The 21673-nt window shown below is 43.3% G+C and overlaps 3 protein-coding genes across 7 annotated transcripts; 1 reads left to right on the forward strand and 2 right to left on the reverse strand.

Annotated features, from left to right (window-relative positions):
- Positions 1-1363: 1363 nt before the first annotated feature.
- agr2 (anterior gradient 2) lies at positions 1364-4128 on the forward strand. Its single transcript, XM_047019656.1, has 8 exons — positions 1364-1474; positions 1716-1848; positions 2053-2116; positions 2445-2497; positions 2863-2939; positions 3078-3141; positions 3246-3329; positions 3490-4128. Exons 2-8 carry the CDS (start codon positions 1731-1733, stop codon positions 3537-3539), a joined length of 510 nt encoding a protein of 169 aa, XP_046875612.1. The 5' UTR covers positions 1364-1474; positions 1716-1730; the 3' UTR covers positions 3540-4128.
- A 177-nt stretch (positions 4129-4305) lies between these two features.
- Positions 4306-10159, reverse strand: tspan13b (tetraspanin 13b). 2 transcript variants are annotated; one of them, XM_047019654.1, is made up of 6 exons: positions 9940-10159; positions 8625-8792; positions 7768-7848; positions 5717-5830; positions 5434-5544; positions 4306-5236 (listed from the first exon to the last, which is right to left on the reverse strand). In XM_047019654.1, exons 1-6 carry the CDS (start codon positions 10000-10002, stop codon positions 5162-5164), a joined length of 612 nt encoding a protein of 203 aa, XP_046875610.1. In that variant the 5' UTR covers positions 10003-10159; the 3' UTR covers positions 4306-5161. The 2 variants fall into 2 exon arrangements, with proteins under 2 accessions (XP_046875610.1, XP_046875611.1); XM_047019655.1 differs by having other exon boundaries at positions 9885-10159.
- Positions 10160-10906: 747 nt separating this feature from the next.
- Positions 10907-21502, reverse strand: bzw2 (basic leucine zipper and W2 domains 2). 4 transcript variants are annotated; one of them, XM_047019868.1, is made up of 13 exons: positions 21398-21502; positions 18107-18177; positions 16376-16552; positions 14079-14182; positions 13824-13889; positions 13601-13736; positions 13328-13437; positions 12811-12981; positions 12101-12247; positions 11719-11857; positions 11435-11557; positions 11272-11306; positions 10907-11227 (listed from the first exon to the last, which is right to left on the reverse strand). In XM_047019868.1, exons 2-12 carry the CDS (start codon positions 18168-18170, stop codon positions 11278-11280), a joined length of 1266 nt encoding a protein of 421 aa, XP_046875824.1. In that variant the 5' UTR covers positions 18171-18177; positions 21398-21502; the 3' UTR covers positions 10907-11227; positions 11272-11277. The 4 variants fall into 4 exon arrangements, with proteins under 4 accessions (XP_046875824.1, XP_046875825.1, XP_046875822.1 ...); XM_047019869.1 differs by having other exon boundaries at positions 10907-11306; positions 12811-12957; XM_047019866.1 differs by having other exon boundaries at positions 10907-11306.
- Positions 21503-21673: the final 171 nt, after the last annotated feature.

Raw genomic sequence — 21673 nt, forward strand, 5'->3', positions numbered from 1 at the left:
CATTCTGCTGGTCCACCATCCATCCACACGTTTCATACCAAGCCTGCTGCCTCAGTGTGGACGTCAATTTGTCAAGTCTTTGGTGGATCTTAGTGGTCATCAAAGCACTTTGAGCTGCAATTCTTGTAAGAAATGTGCTATATAAATAAAGTCTTATTATTATTATTATTATATTATCATTGGAAGACTGCACAAGGATAGTTCTGTGTCAGGGCCCTCACTCATTAACCACCTTTAGTGGGTTCCTTTGTGAATGGTTGGGCAGTTTGTTCAGTAGAGACAGGGGGAGGACCTTATGCTAAATCATTACAATTACTGTGGCAAACAGCCAACCCATGCAACAGACAGTTACTGTATGATAAGTGTCAATAAGGAACTTTTTCCTAAATTGTTCCTACCTAAAGTTCCTGTCTGATAAAAAGTTTTCTTCTGGCTCCGTGCTGTGCTCTACAGATATATTAGTAATTAAATTGCTTAAAAGAGGATCAAGATAAATCAAGAATGTTTATTAAATTAGATTTATACAAAACATTTGGAAAAAAATCTAATAGGAATTGAGCAGATCTGTGTGTGAGACAGCCATATACAGGGAATGGTGATTCTTGCTCTAGATAAGTTGTTAGAGAGGCCCTGGTAGAGTCCAGAACAAAGCTTTCATTGATCTCAGGCTGGTCACATTATCCCCTGCTCAGATGAACTGGTGCGCGAGGAGGAGGTGGAAGGCAGGTGGAGGTGTCTTGGCAGTAGGCTATTGTGTATGCTTTTATTTAGTGCATATTTTACCATTTACAACCTTGTCATAGTGACCCTGTGATGTGGTTTAATCGCCTACTCAACCCAGCAGAATGCTATAGATGTAATTAATATGCAAGCAGTACAACATAGCCAACACAGTCCCATGATTTGCATGACATCATGTGCAAGTCTTATTAAATATAGCAGTATACATCAAATATGTAATCACAAAACGAAGCATCCAGATCTCCTAATCTCCATTAAATCCCTGTACCTTACATAAGGACATTCATGAAGACTATCTCACGGATCTGACTTGAACCAATCAAAAGTAGACCAGTCATCCCAGTGTCAAATCAGATTCCTGAACTATATGCTGACTTGTCCTTGGACCTGAGCCAAAAATTCTCATTTGATAGATGTCCAGAGGTGTTTTGTCTCTGCAAAACCTGTTCGTTTGACAACCACACTGTCATTTCATGGTGGAATATGAAATACGTCAACAAGATGAATTACTTGCTTTAAAGAATCGCTGTCAAAGAAAACAATAGCAGCATTCCAAGATTCCGAATGTGGAGTTGTAGAACTGGCCTTTAGGAACATTCCAGCAGGGGAGTGAGAGGGGGTGTGTCCACCAGGTGAGCAGGTGTATAAATGCATTTGAGGTGAGAGCGGAGTGACACAGCAGGTCCCACAGCAGCAGCAGACGGAGCCCACACAAAGGTACCAGTGATACCAGGTAAGAGATCTGGCCTGTCGTCAAAGACTTCCTTTTTTCTCTCCATCAGCAGTCTTTCTTCACTCTCTGATATCTCCTGATCTTGTCCTTCATTCAGAAGGCAGCTGTAATCGCTCCAGGTCCTCTTCAGTGCTGCTCACAAATGCTTATAATCATGTGAAATCCTACATAGGACACAATCCTTCATTCATCCATTCCGAGATTGTTACGTGACAACCCTGCGGTGCTTGTGTGCTTCCAGAGAGAGCTAGCAAGTATGATCAAAGGACTGTTGTCAGTACTGTTGGTCCTCGTGGCCGTCTCCTCTGCTCTGGGAAAGCCGGAGAAGAACATCGCCAGGAGAGGAAAGAGGATCCCCCAGACTCTGTCCAGAGGTACAACACTTCTCTCCTCCATTCTTCTCATTACAAATGCTAAACTTCTCAGGGCAGCACAAAATGATTAGCCTGGCTGAGGAGTGGACTAGACGGACGAGGTATTTAGAGGGGTTTCTTGTGGTCTGCAAACCTGGTGTTGTTTTAACATTTGAGAATGTAAAGATATGAAGTTCACTTCCACGTTGTGTGGTGTTTCTGCAGGATGGGGTGACCAGCTGATCTGGGCTCAGACATATGAGGAAGGCCTCTACTGGGCCAGGATGCAGTAAGTCAGAAAAAAGGGAGTCAGATGGCTGAGCGGTTAGGGAATCGGGCTAGTAATCAGAAGGTCACTGGTTCGATTCCCAGCCATGCCAAATGACGTTGTGTCCTTGGGCAAGGCACTTCACCTTACTTGCCTCAGGGGGAATGTCCCTGTACTTACTGTAAGTCGCTCTGGATAAGAGCGTCTGGTAAATGTAAATGTTAGTCAGTTCATACTTAACACTTGTAAATACGTTTATTATTAACATCTAGAAATGTTAATAAGTTATATTTGTTAGATAAGGAAACTAAATGTAAAATAAAAACGGACTGACCTTTTGTCTCTATAGGAACAAGCCTCTCATGGTCATCTTTCATCTAGAGGACTGCCCCCACAGTCTTGGTAAGGCTCCACATCCAGCCAATAGGCTGTCTCTCTACCGTTGGGGAACATTTTCCAATTTGTTACAAAAAATTGGAGGTTTTCTGTTTCTCTTCAGTCGTCATATCCTGAATACTGAAGTTCTGTTGATCTTGTTGATTATTCAAACAGTTTGGGAGCGTCATCCAACTTGTTGGAAAGCAAACACACATTTGTTTGCTCAGTTTGTTGTGCGTTGTACATCCTGGCGCTAGGATTGGGGGGAGGGGTGGGGGGGTGAGGGGGGCGTGAGGGGGGACGGGTGGGAAGGGGGGCCTGTAGTTGAATGGTTCCATCAATGAATGCTTGGTCTCTGGTGTAAATGTGACATTACTTTCATGTGTCAGCTATGAAGAAATCCTTCACCGAGGACAAGGACATCCAAAAAGTAGCTGATGAGGACCTCATCGTCCTCAATCTTGTGGTACGTTTACCTTCAGGAGCAACAAACTAAAAAGTTAAATGGTGGACATGACTCAAATGTTTTATCCGAAAGCTATTCATGAGCTCTTCGTCTTCCATTAAACCCACTGATCAAGCACCTTGTTCTCCCTGGTTCCAGTATGAAACCACCGACAAGCATCTCTCCCCAGATGGGCAGTACGTCCCCAGAATCATCTTTGTCGGTGAGTCTGATCTCGAATGCCTCAGGTCTTCCATCTATCATGCAAAATACTTGGAACTTTTGCCATTTGAATCATGCTGTTCTCTCTTTTTGATCTTGTTCCAGATCCTTCCATGACAGTGAGAGCTGACATCACGGGACGTTACTCCAACCGCATGTATGCCTACGAGCCCTCTGACATCAAACTCTGTGAGTACCTTAATGCAGGTTGACTGAACAGACAATACTGTCTGACACTGATAAAGCATGTACATGCAAACACCTAATTCAGACTCATCTGTCTAGATACAGGAGTGAATAAAATGCTCTTTTGCACCAAATAAAGTTGATTTGCTTTCTCTGTCTATAGTGCTGGCCAACATGGAGAAGGCCAAGAAGCTTCTGAAGACTGAGCTGTAAGCTCGGTGACAAGACTGGCAGCTGATGATGAAAATATCTCTTGTTCTACAGCTGAAGAGTTAACATCCTGCTGTCATCAGAATCATACCAAGCACTGGAGTGAATGAATCTCTACTTTACTGGGAAAAAAAACAACACAATTCTTCTCTTGTACTCTGTTACTTCTCGTTTCCTACCTGTATTGTCTTTGTAATGTATTACCGTACATTTGACATGTCTTTTTAATAAATTTTGTGCTGTTCAATGCCCCAAACAATGCCCCAATCTCATAGTTTTTTGTAAAAAAAAAAAACGTTCTCAAGGATTGTGTGTGAAGCGAAGAAAAAACCCCACACACGATTGCTGAATCGACCTCCGGCTCACATCCTGGATGGGCGGGACCACAGGAGCTGAAAGACCTTTTCCTGAGTCACAGGGTTGCTATGGTTACAGAACCCCAACCATTGTTCTGTAACGAGTTCCGTGTGCACAGCAGCCGTGGCAGATGCTGGTTGGTCAGGGGTTGAGAGGGGGACACATTTGTGTTGGGCAAGATTGTGTGCCAATGTTACTCATGAATGCAAATAAAATCATTCTTTTTGTCAGTTAATTTTCAGTTCACAAAAGCTCCGGAGATTTCTCCATATGATTCCAGGATTTATACATTGCAATGTAGATAAGTAAAGGAATGTGTAGAGCCCTCAACTTTAAGAAAGGGTCAAATGTCACACAATTCAGGAATACAATGGCTGTTTTAAAAATAATTAAAAAGGACAGAAGAGAAATTGACATTGTTGCTTTTATTGTGATTTACAGTACAAAGGCTCAGGTAAATAGTTCACAGAACTGTCCGTGCAGTGGCTGTGGCACACACCAGCAGAGAATTCATGCAAGAGGCCAAACACACAGCACACAGTCAAAATGATGCCCTTACGGTTGAAACACCAGTGAGCAAATCGAAAGACGCGCACACACGCACACCTGACACTAGATAAACTATCACCAGGGTTTCAACAATCAGAAAGTTTGATATCATTGTTTTTCACTCTTCAGTGGTCCTCAATTACCCCCACATGTTCTAGTCCATAGTTCCACTGTACAACAGTAGCTTGAGGCTTTGGATTATTGCATTGACAGAAACACTGACATTTTTTTTGCAGATTTCAAATTAAGAATATTTGAATACAAATGTTATACAGGAAACTAAAAACATTATGCAAATCTAGGCAGTAAGGTTCAATACCAGCAAGCAAAACAAAATGCATAAATAGTAGTAGAGAATATACAGCATACGATTACTGACAAACAGTCTGCAGTTGAGTATCAAATCAAATATACACATACTTCAACTCATCGGTCCACATGCCAACGAAACCACATCGGTTCTTCATCATACGACATTAGCCATATTGATTGAAAACGTAGATTCCTTAAGGGAATATGTCCTTAGAGTGTTTACACACACACACACACACCCTTCATATAGCAGAGGAATAGTCTCTCACTCCTTAAAAACAAGTTGAATGCTTAAAAAACGGACCACGTCCGTCCCAACGGCCTTTTGATTTACAAACGTATCCTCTAAAACATCCAGAAGGTAGGAGGTGACAGTGCAAAGGGACAATACAAGAGGTTGCTCGCGGTTACAGGAAAGCACTGGGGTTTGCGCGTGGGTCTTTCTGGTTCCTGTACCTGTACGTCTGCCACACCCCCAGGATCTGGAATGCAGAGAAAGAGAAAAGGAGAAGAGAGAGAGAGAGAGAGAGAGAGAGAGAGAGAGAGAGAGAGAGAGAGAGAGAGAGAGAGAGAGAGAGAGTGAACTTTCTTCCACGGGACAGGGGCAAAGAGAGAGCAAGAAATAGAGAAATGGCGATATTAAAAGAGCAAAGATAAGAACAAGCCTGAGAGAGATCACCTCAGTGAAGCTGAAAAAGAGGCCTATCCCTCCCACGAAGCGGAGCACCTCCCCAGCATGCTTCTGGATCTTATCACCGCAGGGTGTGCAGGAGTGGTTAGGGAAACACGCCTGCAGGGGGCAACACACACAACCACACAAACACACAACCACACAAACACACACAACCACACACAACCACACGCACACACAACCACACACACACTCAAGATCACAGAATGACTAAACCGAACAAGATTGACCATCTATGGAGAAGACTGAGACGCAAAGAGGAGATTCTTACCGCATCACAGGTCATGTTGACCTCCACATGTCGGAAACCGCAGCAGTTAAGATTCTTCTCCACATCTCCCTGCGTGGCTTGAGAATTGTTCCATCCCACTTCCAGCAGATGCTCCTGCAAAACAATGCACACCACACACCATCAAACACACTACTACCCCTGTATGACGATAGAACCAGACCCATTTTATTCTAACATTCCCTCACCCCAATGCTGAATGCAAACAAAGTCCTGCCTGAATAAGTCAGTGATTTTGACTCAATGGCAGAGAGCTTCTAAATATACTTTCTCATGCTGGGGGTTTAGTAAACAGACCAGACTGCGGCAGACCCTCCTAAGAGACAAGTTAAAAGCCTCTCTGGTCTGCCACAGGCTCTTTAGAGTGGCCACAAACAACCCACATTTCATTAGCGACACCTAGTAAGCTACAACAGGAAGTGAAAGCTGGGAGGAAAGCTGTTTCTTCAGTATAATAACTTGTCAGTTTGATTTAAGTTTTTACACACAAAGTAGTGTATCACACCTATAGTCGTATGCAAAAGTTTGGGCACCCCTGATAATCTCCATTACTTTCATCTATAAATTGTTGGGTGTTTGGATCAGGAACTTCTTTGTCATATATATATAATACCTAATGGACACTGTGATATTTTAGCAGTGAAATAAGGTTTATTTGATAAACAGAAAATATGCCATATGCATCATAAGAGAATTAGACAGGTGCATACATTTGGGCACCCCAACAGAAAAATCACATTAATATTTACTAGAGCTTTCTTTTTCAAAAATAACAGCCTCTAGAAGGTTCTTATATGCCTCTTATGAGCCTCTGATGACTGTCTGGATTCTGGATGAAGGTATTTTGGACCATTCTCCCTTACAATACATCTCCAGTTCAGTAAGGTTTGATGGGTGCCTAGTGTGGACAGCCCATTTCAAGTCATCCCATAGATTTTCAATTATATTCAAGTCTGGGGACTGAGATGGCCATTCCAGAACATTGTAGTTGTTCATCTGCATAAATGCCTTAGTGGATTTGGAGCAATGTTTCGTTTTGTTGTCCTGCTGGAACACCCAACTCCGCCATAACTTCAGCTTTGTTACAGATTCTTGGAACATTATTGTCAACTGTGTTATTTTGCCTCCATACGTAACGCCTCTTGTTGTGACCAAATAGCTCTATCTTTGTCTCATCAGTTTGGCAAACCTCAAACAAGCCGGTTTGAGGCGTGGGTGCAGAAAAGGCTACTACTCTCCCATACAGCTGTTCTCTATGCAATGTGCGCTGAATGGTCGAGCAATGCACAGTGACACCATCTGCAGCAAGATGACCTTGCAGGTCTTTGGAGGTGGTCTGAGGGTTGTCCTTGACCATTCTGACCATTCTTCGCCTTTGCCTCTTTGTTATTTTTCTTGGCCTGCCACTTCTGGCCTTAACAAGAACTGTGCCTGTTATCTTCCATTTCTTAATGATTCCTCACAGTGGAAAGTGATAACTGAAACCTCCTGGATAACCTTTTGTAGCTTTCCTCTAAACCATACTGCTGAACAATCATTGTTTTAAGATCATTCAATAGCTGGTTTGATGCCCCCATTTTGCCACTGTTCAGAGGAGAATCAAAGAGAAGCACAACTTGCAATTGGCTACCTTAAATACCTTTTCTAATGCTAGGATGCACCTTTCAATGGAATTGAAGGCTTAACGAGTTAAAAGGACTAATTATGTGTTGCAGTTAATCAGCATTTAGTAGGTAGAGGTATTCAAATCAACAAAATGATTAGGGTGCCCAAACTTTTTCACATTTGATTTAATTTCACACAACTAAATACTGCTACACTAAAAATGTTTGTCTGGAAAACACCCCAGCACTCAGTGTTATCTAGAAAATGAATATTACACCACTGTGATCTTTTTTTGGTGAAGACAGAGTCAATTATCATGCAGCCTCAGAGGGACGCCTAAACTTTTGCATACGACTGTAGTTTTTAGCAGGGATGTAGTGTAGCAATATTAGCTTTTGATGTCCTGTGAGGATGCTGTTGGTTCCTACCTGCTGGTCTTTGTTGATAGCCAGACAGGCACTGGAGACGGAGATTTGCACGATGAAAACCATGAACAGTATGATCATGTACTGGGCTCCCCTGTAAAGGAATAACAAACCAAGGGGCACATCGAGTACATCCTCAATGAAAAAAAGCTACTTTTGAGGCCAGCTCTTTGTACATGGGCTTTTCCCAAATAGAAATATACCAGGGCTGACCTTCTAAATGGATAATGTGGAATATTCCAGACTGAACGGATAAGGGTTAATTATGTCTGTGTTGTATTGTGTCAGGGTCCTTGGGAACATAACGATCAGCAGTATCTGCTAAGCCTGAATACAGAGTGAAACAGGATGCTCGGCTCCCAGATCTTGTTGCTTATATGCATGCATGAATGGACAAGCAACGTGGATTTTCCAAAACATTCAGTTAAGAGTGCAGCCAGGAAAACAATCACTATTCACACTCATTTCACTTTAATTTTTTTGAAAGGCAAAGGTAATTCATTATAGTTCCTGAAGGAATTGTTTGGCCAACCATCCATCCATTCCTTCTTTATGATCAACCAACAACTAAAAATCATCATACAACCAGCCAAGTATGACTAACTGTGTAACATGGACCTGTATGAGGATCTAGAGCAGTGTGAGGTTTTACCATGCAGCGGGTTCAGAGCCCACTGACGGTCACACACACAGGCTTGGGGAAGGATACTTCAAAATAAATAAATAAATCACCTTTATTTAACCAGGCAGAATCATTTAAGAACAAATTCTTATTTCCAAAGATGGCCTGGCAAAAAGCAAAATCTTTTTGAGGGAGAGGGGAAGGGGGCTATGGAATAAAAGTCTGGTTCAAAGGATACGAAGAAAAGGAGGACCTGGTGGTGCTTCATGGCTCCGATGAGCCCGGCCAGGGCCACGAAGAAAAGGAAGACCCCCACTCCGATGATTCCCCCCACCACCTGGAAACTAGACACCAGGCCAAACCACTTCCCCCACGCTGCGATGCCAATCATCAGAAGACTCACCATCTGAGAGAGAGAGGTATGGGTGAAGAAGAATTTGGTGAGAGGCCCCTGGACTAGCTATCCATTGGCAGCCACACAGATCAAGCCTATAACAAGATGCCGGAATTCTGCCCTTCTCCTCCCTCTATGAGTAAGTGAGAATTGTCACATGACATAAAAACATGGATAGCCCATCCTTGGTTTTGAGAATCACATTACTGGCAGCTTGAAAACTTTTACCCAATGTTGTTTTTGCAGACATAAATATAGTATTAAATCAGTCATTTCTAAGTACTATATAATGTCCTCTATTTATGTTTTAGGAGAAAATTTGCTGTTAAAGCATATTATTCTTTTACTACCTCTCCATTATGCCAAAAGGCTGTTCTTCCAAAGCAACAACGGTGTGACTTTAAGCGGACGTTGACCACACACTATCAGATAAGCGATATGGCGCGCAATAAAATAAAAACGTGAAGCAATGGGTTTAACCGGCTTCTATGTAGCACATATGCCCCAGGTTTTAATAAGGTAAACTTATTAAAACCATTAAAACAAACAAAAGTCATAAAACATGGTCACTGGAATACAACTTATGACCCCTCTTTTAAGTGTTCGAGAATTCTCATTTGCCAGCTTCTATCTAGGTCACCTTTTCGTCATCAAGGCTGTTCAGAGAGGCATTTTGGTAGTGCATTTTGGTAGTGGGCACGTCCAGGGCGTGAACAAAAGCGCAATATTGTTTTGGGGTTGGCAGAGACAAAGCTTCACAATTTGTTGAATCATTTTGCATTTAGTAAGTAACCCACTTGATGACACATATCAGGAGTGGAAGCCATTAACAATGACAGGATGTGCCAGTGATACATTTGAGAAAGAAGGGAAAAGGAAACGTCAAGGGAAGACAGAAAAAACAGAAATCAGTAATATTTTTACGAGCTGAGGTTGCAATTGTGTATCCTTGTAGCCTACACGCAGACCTAATTCCAGACAATGCATCACCCTGAATAATTGATAAAAGCTGAGCTGTGCCGACCCGGTGAATTGTTTACAATGTGCAACAATGTTTTCAAACCAAACATTAAAAAAATAACAGGGAAGAAACATAAAGCTTACGCCCAAAAGCAGTTAGGATGATCCATATGGTAGCCTACATTCTGACCACACTCACCACATAGAGGATGTTGAGCGCGCAGAGAGAATGTTTGGAGCAGGTGAAACCGGCGCAGCCCATTTTGGCGTATTGTGATGACTCGAAAATATGACAGTAAGATCAAAAATCTCCTTATAACGATCACTTATATAACATCGATTCACCCTGAAGTCATAAATAAGGATTTCCCACTATAAAGGCTGATCATCTAATTGCATGTCTAACTGGGAGGGCGCTGGCAAACATATGACTAACAGGGGAGGGCTCTCCGAAGATGCTAGTCCTCTGATTGGCGAAAGCAGAATGTATGTCATTTGTATGCAAATCATTGCGGGAGACGCTGGCAGTTGGGTGGATGAGAGCTGAACGTCGTCCGCTTAAATGACGTCAGAAATTCATCGTTCCATCAGTCGTCGGATGGCCTAAACTTAGTACTTATCATATAAAATAGTCTATTCTCTAGTCTAAGTACAGTCACTCATTGTATAACCGTGTGACAATTCGATTCAAGTTTCGTATGCTTAATCGTCCAGTGTGAGTTACTCCTCTCTGTATTCAACTTGAAACTGATGTCAGCATGAATACCAAAAGGCCTCACTGACGTGCATGCATTTGTTACTGTAACATATTGAAACTAAAGCACTGGCTCCACTGGACGTAACCGACCACGTCCACAGGTGAAACTGTTTTCAATTTCCCACAGTCGTTAATGTATTACCTGATGCGGGAATTGGGGAGTTGAACCTTTGAATATAAACGGCATGACTCAAGGCCATTAAAAGCTGTTTCCATGACCATGTGCATAGGTCACAGGAGCAGCCCAGCATACCTCTTATTGTTGCAGACATGTTCAAGGTGAAGTAACTTAATGATTGGTTGGAAGTATGCTACTTCCTTTTCAGGTAATTTTCTGGTTGAGTTACTTAACTACAAAAACGTGTGTGAAGTTGTTTTGTATTGTGGTTTCAAATCAGACAAAGCAAAATAATACATACAAAACACTTTATTCATAAAAAGATCAAAGCATTGCCATGTTCCATATATGCGAGTTTCATAAATCAAGTTTCAAAATCTACAGCATATTATGAGGTCCTTATCGCTATACCTGAACAACATTGTTAAAGGGAGTTTTTCTTACACCAGAGTGTGTGACCTTGTGGAAAGTTTGACATGTCTTCTTTTGCTGAGGTGTCAAGTGGTATATGCCCTGGTGACTTGCTTGGCTACCTAGGGCCTGTGGTCTGGGCCCAAGAGGACTGGCGTGGCTGGACGCTAAATGCAAAGTGGGGACTACAGGGGCCGGGACACAGGACACTGGCCACAGGATGTAGAGAGCGACTCCTGTCTGTCCAGTGGTTAATCTTCCTCTCCCTCAGACTCAGACTCTGTGGGGGGAAACAATTACATCAAGACTCATTAGCGGCCTCTAGTGGTCAAAATAACAGTTTTCGCGTCTCCTGTTTGTGCTCGTGTTGGACAGTTGTACGTCTGACAGCTGCGGTCGTTCATTTACCTTCTTCAGCATTCTGCAGCCACTCGACAAACTTCTTCATCTGTTCCAGAAAGACACTCTTCCCTTTGGTAGAGTGTCCATCTTTGTACCACCTCATGATGGCCTCCTCGCTCAGTACGTCAGCTGTGGGGGGGGGGGGGGGGGGGGGGGGGGGGGGGGGGGGTTATCCCGGAGAGGCAGACAGAGCATCACATACCCACTCCAAGTCACAGTAGGGAGGGGAAACAAAAAACGAAGAAAGAGGCAATTATCACACCAGGATGTGATTATTTGGGGAAACCCACCTTTATAGAAAAGCATCACAATCTTGCAGAAGGACTTCATGAAGTGGATGTTGTCGTAGCAGTATTCCTGGATCTTCAGCAGCAGGACCAGCTCTGACTGGCCCTGGGTGCTGAACACAGCCAGCAGAGGGGCATAGTACTACAGAGAGAGAGGGAGAGAGAAGGGGTGAGAGAGGTAGAGGGAGAGAGAGTGGAGGAGAGAGAGAGGGAGAGAGTGTGAGAGAGAGGACACAGTCATGGGTTATTTAAAAAATCACTATTAAGGACAGTAATACAGTAGACCAGCATTGCCACAGCACTGCAATATGTTTGCCAGTTGCTGGAGACACCTAATTTGTGGTCCAGTACAGTTAGGATAGTTGTGGAGGTGGTGTAGCTGTACCTTGAGGTGTTTGAGAGCCTGCTCGGTGACCAGCTCCTCCTTCTTGTTCCACTCCATAGCGTTCATGAGGCACGTCCACAACAGACCAATCACAGCCTGCTCCTGAAGCTCATTCTTCTTCATCTCCTCCTTTACATATACCACCATCTACCACAAGATGGAGAAGACACACAAGATAAAGTGTACACATACAGTACATACACACACTTTTTTTGTTGCAAATACCAGAAAAATGTACTGATGTACTGAAACGAAGTGTTTTTTACAGGTAAACTGTTGTACATCTTCAGCCATCTAGAGGAGCTAGATAGCGTCTGTTTCACACATACAGTACATAACGCTAATCAAGGGTGCATCACAACCACCCTCCCTGCTGAGAAAGATGTGCTATCTCCACCCTCCCTGCTGAGAGAGACGTGCTATTTCCACCCTCCTGCTGAGAGAGACGTGCTATTTCCACCCTCCCTGCTGAGAGAGACGTGCTATTTCCACCCTCCCTGCTGAGAGAGACGTGCTATTTCCACCCTCCCTGCTGAGAGAGATGTGCTATCTCCACCCTCCCTGCTGAGAGAGACGTGCTATTTCCACCCTCCCTGCTGAGAGAGACGTGCTATTTCCACCCTCCCTGCTGAGAGAGACGTGCTATCTCCACCCTCCCTGCTGAGAGAGACGTGCTATTTCCACCCTCCCTGCTGAGAGAGACGTGCTACCTCTCGGATGGGGCACTCCTGAGACAGGCGCTCTTGCAGCTCTTTCTGAAGCTCCTTGCGGGTTCCCAGGCTTTGCTGCACACGCAGGAAGTCTGATAACTCCTTCAGCCCCGCTTCGTTGAAGTACACAGAGAAATGCTCCACGTTCTGTTTGTTGACAGGAAACAACTCCTGGAATGATCAGATTGATAATCCACAAACATAACTAGGAGGAGGTAATTTATAGACAAATGGAAACATTTACAAAATATCGACATTCTAAGTAAATAATGAAATCTGATGTAGTTTTTAAGCTGCAGCTCTGGTATAAAAATGACTATGTGGACTTAAGAGGCAATGAGCACGACAACAGACTAACCCTCCCGTATCCTCATCATAATCATAGTGCATGTATGACAACACCTGAAGTCTGCACCTGACAAGTGAAAACCGTCTCCATGGAGACAGTCTCTCGACACTAACACTCAGGGTGTTCCGGAGAGAATAAAATAACATGTTATGCTTCCTCAATCCTCACCAGCAGTCTTTTATCGAGGCTGGCCTTTCTCAGGGCAGAAGTAACTGAATTGGCATCTTTCTCGGCTATCCACGCCTTAAACATCTTTACTGCAAAGGATGCAGAGATGCCTGCAAAGTACAGATCAAATGAGTGTTATATAGCTTATTGCATGTACAACAACACATTTATACACACAAAACTCCACGACCACACACATGCACCTCTTCACACACAAACATTCCCCGTCCACACAGAGAAACAATCACACACCACACACACACACGTACACACCTTCCTTGACAACATTGTCACTGAAGAGGCTGGTGAGGATAGGGGGGGGCAGTGTTCCGTTAGCCAGGAGGATGCCGGTCAGCATGGCCAGCTTGGTCTGCTCAGACTCACTGAAGGCTTTCAGGAAGAGCAACAGCTGCAACAGGAAGTGACAAGAGACAGGATGATGAGGTCCCCTGGCAACAACTGATGAGGTGAGAAAGATGACATCATGGCATTTTACCTTTTTGATCTCCTCTTCAAAGCCCTTCTCTAGGTATTTGTATCTCCTGATGAGCTTATTAAAAACCTAAGAGGGAGAGAGAGAGAGACAGAGAGAGAGAGAATAATGGTAAATCCTGGAGGATGTGGACAGGGTGAATTATATGTACCCCCCCCCCCCCCCTTGTATTGGTATAATCCATGGCCTTAAAGTCTAAGTGCCAATATGGAGCACGTCATGTGTATAAATGGGGGGGGAGGGGTTGCTGAAACATACCTGAGCATAGCGTTTGAGGGCAGAATGATTTTCTTCGATAGTGAACACACAGTGTGCCGTCACCTTGGTCTTGTCACCCTCATCGATGCGCGTCCCTCCGGGAGCTGAGTCAGGGAAAGCAGGGTCAAAGGTCAAAGACTTCAATTCTGTTGAACCTTTGATTCCACAGCTCAGAATATCCCACTATACTAGATATCCACAAGTCACAACAATGGGCAGGGCCTCAAACTGATATTGAATACATGCATTCAGACACAACAATGATAAAACCATGCTCTACTATCTCATCTAATTATGCCAACAACACCCTTTTGAAACTATTTTTGGTCGATTCTAAATGATGGTTAACTGGGTTGCACTGGCTAGGATCCCTGTGTAACCACAATAGACTAAGGGCTTAGTGGGGATGTTTCTGCCCTTGGCCCAATCACTGCTTGATGTACGGTAATCAGTCTTTAATGAGATTACACAACTTTACTGCAATGCCTAACAGCCCCATCCAATTCTGTTGGGAAACTCCCTGACTAATGTCTGATCCCAATAACTTAAATGACTCCCCTCTCCTCTCCCCTCCTCCTTGATCTCCCCTCCCCTCTTCTCTCTTCTGGCTATATATACATTAATACAGCATTGATCTGGTTGTTGTGTCCTGCGACTTTTCATGCTGCCAATGACATTTAATCTCTTCCTGTAGATTAATGACAACAGGAGAATATACAAACCTGCTGCCTGCCTGCCTGCCTGCCAGGGAGAATACCTCTCCATTGTTGACCTGTTGTCCTGTCAGTTTTGGACAGGCTTATAGTCCTGTTAAAAGGACTTGAATTTAAACATAATACCCTGTGTGATGTTATTGTGTTATAATCAGATCACATCTGATGCGCAAACTCCATTGTCTTAATCAATCTACGCACTCATTGTCAGAGTAACAGGATTCAAGAGGCTGGGTTCTTTTGTGTCCACAGCTTGTAGTACTGTGCCCCTTATACAGAGCGGGAGTAAACCTTTTAGCTCTAATTGGTTTGACAGAGAGTGCTTCATTCTAGATTCAGACCTGGAAGTACAATAAACTAATTTGAGACAGATTAAAGGGACAGGATGGAAATGAGTGTGTGTATTGTGGGTTCATGTGTGTTAATGTCCTCTAGGTGTGTTCGGTGCATGCAAGCGTGAGTGTGTGTGTGATGTGTGGTCCTGTGTGAGCGTGTGTGCATATGTATTTCTGGGTTTATGTGTGTTAATGTAATTGCCCATGTGTATGTGTGTGTGTGTTGGGCAGTGACAGCATGTGTGGATCAAGGTATATAAACAAAAAAAGAGTGGAAAGCCAGACTGATTAAGAACATCTAGCAGCTTAGGCCTACAGGTCATTGAAGTTCAAAAGCTTACAGCGTACCGACACACTGAGCTTAGCTACAAACATAATACCTTGTGCAATGCCTCAAACTCCACTACGTTTCCCACAATTACTGTTCTGTACTGCCCTTGTACCCTGATGTTATAATATATTTGATTATTAAAGCCCAGCGCCTTCTCCAATGTTCAGGCATGTACATGGGAAATACAATAAAATGTGGAAAACTTAAAGAGTCAAATGAATTGTCAAAGTTTGGAAAACGTTGTTCTGGTGACCTTCAAGGAGCCACACAGATTTCTGAGCCTTACACGGACAGAAGCAGACACTCTCCAAGAGAGAGTGTCTGTAATGGGTGATGAGGAGAGGATCTCTTTGATCATGGGGCATTACTGTGTTAATCTGACAAAGCCAGCAGTGATCACTTTGTCCTTGCCTGGGCGAGCGAGCACAGCCCTGCACCCAGCTGGTCACTCGTCCACTGTTGCCGACGGCACACGCTCCTCTCTTTGTCGCCTAGCTACATGGATCCTGGGGGCTTGCTGTTTAATTGTAACTTGTCTAACTACATGCTCTTATTGTTCTTCCCTTTGGGACTTACTTGGTTTCACAATGTATGCTTCATGTTTGGCTACCCGCAATGTTTGGGGCTATCTCGTTGTTATGATTAGTGACCTATGGACTTTTGTAAAACTCTGTCTTGGAAGTCGCTTTTGATAAAAGCGTCTGCTAAATGCATAAATGTAATGTACTGTAATGTGGGGTAGGGTTTTATAATGTGATGTTATGCTAATCTAACACCCTTTAAATGTGTCTAATAACCATCTTGGGGGAATACCACATGACAACAATATTGGTTTGAATCTATTCATGATCGCAACAGATTACATTTCCCTCTGTGAAAGGTTTCCTAATGCATCCCAGACACCCAGAACACACTCACCGAGCATGCTCCCTGTGATGAGGATGTCAAAGAGGGTGTCGGCATAGCGACGGTAATCGAGTCGTGAGCCCGTGACATCAAGGAACTTGGCCAAAGCGTCTAGGTCCCCTCCTGCTTCGTTGAGGCCCAGAACGATCGTGTCTCGGAAAACTGTGGGCTCAAACTTCTCCTTTTCATCTGGGAGGGAAGACAGAGGGAGAGGGTTAGGGCGGGGATGTCTACTAACATCTGCTGTTCATAGGTGTTGTCATTCGTAACACAGTTGAGTTGAGTGAGGTCAACTGTAAGCCAGTGTGTGGATGATGTCTATTCTCAGTGTGTGGATGATGTCTATCCTCAGTGTGTGGTTGATGTCTATCCTCAGTGTGTGGATGATGTCTATTCTCAGTGTGTGGATGATGTCTATCCTCAGTGTGTGGATGATGTCTATCCTCAGTGTGTGGATGATGTCTATTCTCAGGGTGTGGATGATGTCTATTCTCAGTGTGTGGATGATGTCTATCCTCAGTGTGTGGATGATGTCTATCCTCAGTGTGTGGATGATGTCTATTCTCAGGGTGTGGATGATGTCTATTCTCAGTGTGTGGATGATGTCTATTCTCAGGGTGTTTGCCAGCAGGGATTAAAGCTAAGAATTAGTTCTTAGAATGCGTGTGTTCTGAATGTGTATTTTTCTAATCTGTATTTTTAAAATTGTATATTGTTTTTATTATGTGCTATTGTAGAAAGGCCCATCCAGGGACGGGAGTTGAAAATTAGCTTTTGCTATAATCTCTATGTGCATCACATCAGCTGCAAACTTTGCTCTGTAGCTATGTTTAACTGCATTGTCCCTGTCAAATAAACTAATAAATAAAGTAGCTGATCACACAGACACACAGAGCCAGGTATGGGACGTGTAACTTCTGACCTGAGAAGACCTAACTCCTGGGCAGGGATTGATTTGGGGCTGCCCTGCTTAATCCTGTCTGTGTCTTCACAAACATCTAAATATCATAACTTAGAGGTGGCCACACTGGGAGTGGGGCAGTTTGGACATGCTACAAATATGTCAATAACTTGAGCCAGTCAGCAACCTAGGCAGCCAACCAACCAACCAGTTGGTCAACAAACCATCCTCCCAGCCAGATAACCAACTAGCCAGCCCCAAAAAACAACCTTCCAACTAGTCGGGCAAGCTGGCCAGTAAACCAGCCTGCAAGCAGGGTTTTATGTAGAGGTTTTGTGTAAGAGCCAGAGAATGCCAACAACAACCTGTTAACACTGCAGGCAGGCCTTGCAACTCAGTCAAGTTTAGGGAAGGGCTTCAAAGTGTTTACTGTATGGGAGTGAGAATATGTGTAGAGTGTGAGGACAGTATGTGCTTGTTGGCTGTTGGAGTATTGAGTCGACAGACCAGCTAATATTGAGAATACCAACACCGGAGGTTGAGAGGGACCTTGACTGCCGAAACATTCAACACATTTTGTCTGGAGCAAAAAATATCTTGAGGTTTGGTCACTAATAAACTGTCATCAAACAAATCTTCTGCTGTTTATTTACACCTTGTATTACAATTATACGAGTATACAAGAGTATATTTCTAAACTTGTTCATAGTAACAAGACTTTGCAAAGAACATTCAGTACCTTTGCAACATTGCATTGCAACACAACAAAACATTTGTTTCCTTGCCAACGTGTCTGGTAAAGAGCGAGCATGCGGCCACGAACAGCTGTCTGAGGTACTTACCCCTTTTCCTGGTCTTAAACCTCTGGCCTGTAAGCACTGGCTTCTGCTGCTTACCGGTATTCATAAAAGTCCTGAATAGGAAAACACAACACTTCTTAGCACTAAACACTTTTTTATCATCTAACACACACATGGACAAACACACACAAGGTCCAAACAGTAACCCCTTTTGTGTTTTATATAAAGATATGATTTAATTAGTAACCTTTCTGTTAAGTACATGATATGTACAAATGATTTGATACATTTGAAAAGTGGTCAAGCAAAGCTTATATGGTTCTATGATAACATATCTTATCACCCTAGGTTTCACACTTCCTCAGACTAACCACTGAGGGACACCCTGTAAGCCTCAATGTTCAAGGTCTCCGCCCTTTGCTTACCAGCTGTGAGTTCCTCTTAACACAGTGTCGGCCTGAGTGTAACTGTTGAAGAGTTGTCCTGCTTGCCAACCTTGTGCTCTGTGCTAAATATAGGGAGCTCATCCCCACAGTGCAAACTTCAGACTCTCTCCAAGCCCCCCTTACACCCATCCCCAAACACACACACATACATGCCCCCTTTCACTCTCTTTCTTTCTGTCTCTCTTGCTTTCTCTGGGCTAGGACATCTCTTGCCATGGTACATGCACAAACACACACACACACACAAGAAAAACAATGCACATGCAGTGCACACTTCTTTCCAACAGCTGGTCCAAATCAGAATACTCAATGAGAGGGCAGCCATTTCTGTAGCGGGCAGACTCTTACTTTGGAGAGCCTCAGGCAACCGGTCGGGGAAGGATTACAGCACGTTCTAATCTACGACAACTGAATGGATTCTGTAGTCAACAGATTCCAAGGAAAGCTGTCTGGTTCACCGCGGTCACTTTGGCTTGACAGATTCTGTTATAGAGATGCTAGAACTTAAAAACAGTGGTTCCTGCAATAGCTTTATGTATAGGGCTAGCTCTGGATCACCTAATGTACAGGACACACTGTTAAACACTTATAGTAGGTACAAATCTCCATTTTTTCTCTCTCTTTTGAAGCGTGTGGGTGGTTTAGTGTTCTCCACTCACACATATAAGCACCATTAAAGGCTCCCACTGACTGACACAGCAGTTTGACAATGTTACAGCTGCAGTCATTGAAAAATGAATACATGATCTGAATTTGCACTATGACAACTTGGAAAATAAACTAAATGTATTTCACAGAATTTAAATGAGTGTTTGAAAGCCGTGTTTCCATGATGTATCACCTGTCCTTGTACACCACAACACAGCGTTAGGTGTGTGTGTTACTTTTGTTCTATCTATCAGCTGATGTTCACTGTGTTCTGAGGAGAGGCCCTGAAGGAGCACCAAGGGACCCACTCAGAGCCATTTCTTCACCCCAAGGAGAGCAGAGGTAGCTGGGCTAAGCACCAGCGTGCCTACTCTTGGGACCCCCTGGATGAATTTCACAGTGGTGTGTGTTTGTGTTTGTATGTGTGTGTACGTTTGTGTTTGTGTACATGTTTGTGGTTGCGTGTATAATTATGTGTTTGTGTTTGAGTGAACAAGAGAGAGGGATGTAGAAGAAGAGGAAAAGATAGATGAGTTCATGTCAGTTTAAATGTGTGATTTGGGCAGAAATAGTACAGCTGTTCAGAGATTGGGTTTCATGTTGTTTAATTGTACTTGCACTTTTTGAGTTTCATATTGTTTAATTGTAACTTGTTTAACTGCATGCTCCTATATGATTTTTCCCTTTGGCACTTATTTGTTTTTTCACAATGTATACTTCATGTTTCGGCTGCTTGCAATGTTTGGGACTACCTCGTTGTTATGATCAGTGACCTATGACCTATGACCTTTTGTAAAGCTCTCTCTTGGAAGTCGCTTTGGATAAAAGCGTCTGCTAAATGCATAAATGTAATGCAGAGATTCTATCTCACAGACATTACTGTGTTACCTGAGAGGGGAGTATATGAGGAACAGCTCTTTGTTCATCTCAACACCTCTCTACCACACACTTCTGCATATTTGACATGTTTCTTCTCCATTTTGAGATTTTATTTCATGGGCAGTTGAATTTTGAATATGCCATGGCCATGCCAAATAAATAGTTTGTCACCACAGTCCCCAGTCTATAACACAGTGTGCGGACATAGGTCATGTGCATTATCAAAAAGACTTGTCATGCCCCAGCCCTCCAACCCCCTCTTCCACCCCCCCCCCCCCCCCCACCCCCCTCCAGGGGTGTGTGGGCTGTACGCCCAGTTGACACCCCATGCCCAAAATAATGTTCTCCTCATTAAATTCCAGGAAGCAAAGCCAACATAGCAGAAAACATTGACCAGAGTGAGAGACAAGCAAACTATTGGAAAGTATCTGAAGTGGTCTGATAGGCTATCTAGGTGCCCCCTCAAGAGGGTGATGAGAAGGCCTGGCGAGAGAAGACAGGACGAAGGATTTTCATCCTCACCTCCACACCCTGCTTTTTTATCATGACTGAAGGTTTCCACTTCCGTGAATTAATGCACGATGAGTCCAACGAAGTTATATACTCGAATAAAAGGACTAGGCCTGTACAAGTTGAGCTCGACTAGATACGTACCAGTTAGGTTGAACAGGCTGCACAAAACTGTCAGCCACATCGAGCCTTTTAAAGCACTGCATTTGGCCGCCGGCAAGAAAGGTCCACCGGAACACTACAACCGATTAATTATAGGGAGTAGGCTAACGGTAGCCTGAAGTGCGCCGCTTTTCTATAAACAAAATCGCAGCATTCCAGGAATGCCCTTGAAAGATTTCACCCTGACAACCTTTCAATTCAAGATATGTGATAATCTGTACACGTGTATAGATGCTGTGCTATATCATTTAGTCATTTAGCAGACGCTCTTATCAATTTCCAAAATCCCTTTTCTCAGTGTGTTGAAAAGGAGGAAAGGTATTCACCCTTCAAATTAATCCTCTTCTGTCCACACTGTGACGAATTAAACAAACATTTCTTCAACTTGTTGTTGAACAATATCGCGCACCTGTGGCAGTGCTTCTACATCTAAAGATCTTTAATTAGACCGCTAACAAAATAACAAAGATACATATCATGGCCTAAATTGCGGTCTATAAAAACGAATACAATCAGCTCTTAATGTTTAGGCTACTTGTGTGAGTATAGGACTAATTGCCACTGAATCATCAACAATAGGCACATTTTTGTATGACAACAAATGTTAAATCTTGTAAGTTTTTACGACATTGAGATATAGCAATTCTAATGAATGTTAATAGGATAACATAGAAAAATAGTGACTTACCTGACTGTGGGTGACTAGCAAGTTTAGGTGGTCGAAGAGAGGCAAGGAACTCAGATACACATCAACGTACATCGAGTGGCAGTCTGGTAATATGCAGCCCGGCAAAATCCTATGTACCTAAAATAGGGGCTTCCTCAAATAGTGATACAGCTACAATTTCAAATATGACCCCGCAAAGTGATAAATATTAGACTGGCAAGTAGTAATTGGTCTTAAACGGAACATTCGCAATACATTGAGACAAATACGGGTTTCTTTCCGTTTTCAGTCCGAGAT

Source organism: Hypomesus transpacificus, chromosome 4, assembly GCF_021917145.1.
Source record: "Hypomesus transpacificus isolate Combined female chromosome 4, fHypTra1, whole genome shotgun sequence".
NCBI classification, from domain to species: domain Eukaryota; kingdom Metazoa; phylum Chordata; class Actinopteri; order Osmeriformes; family Osmeridae; genus Hypomesus; species Hypomesus transpacificus.

Bases quoted from the DNA above. Each gene is read 5' to 3' on its own strand.
- bzw2 (XM_047019868.1), bottom strand. From the start codon at position 18,170: ATGAATACCGGTAAGCAGCAGAAGCCAGTGCTTACAGGCCAGAGGTTT. The intron at 12,982-13,327 runs GTGAGGATTGAG...TGATCATTCCAG, and splicing joins GCCTCGATAAAAGACTGCTG to GAGTTGTTTCCTGTCAACAA. The intron at 11,307-11,434 runs GTAAATGAACGA...TTCCCCCCACAG, and splicing joins GCTGCAGAATGCTGAAGAAG to AGTCTGAGTCTGAGGGAGAG.
- agr2 (XM_047019656.1), top strand. From the start codon at position 1,731: ATGATCAAAGGACTGTTGTCAGTACTGTTGGTCCTCGTGGCCGTCTCC. The intron at 2,117-2,444 runs GTAAGTCAGAAA...TTGTCTCTATAG, and splicing joins CTCTACTGGGCCAGGATGCA to GAACAAGCCTCTCATGGTCA. The intron at 2,940-3,077 runs GTACGTTTACCT...CCCTGGTTCCAG, and splicing joins TCATCGTCCTCAATCTTGTG to TATGAAACCACCGACAAGCA.
- tspan13b (XM_047019654.1), bottom strand. From the start codon at position 10,002: ATGGGCTGCGCCGGTTTCACCTGCTCCAAACATTCTCTCTGCGCGCTC. The intron at 5,831-7,767 runs GTAGGAACCAAC...ATTGTTTTGCAG, and splicing joins CTATCAACAAAGACCAGCAG to GAGCATCTGCTGGAAGTGGG. The intron at 5,545-5,716 runs GTAAGAATCTCC...TGCCCCCTGCAG, and splicing joins TCAACATGACCTGTGATGCG to GCGTGTTTCCCTAACCACTC.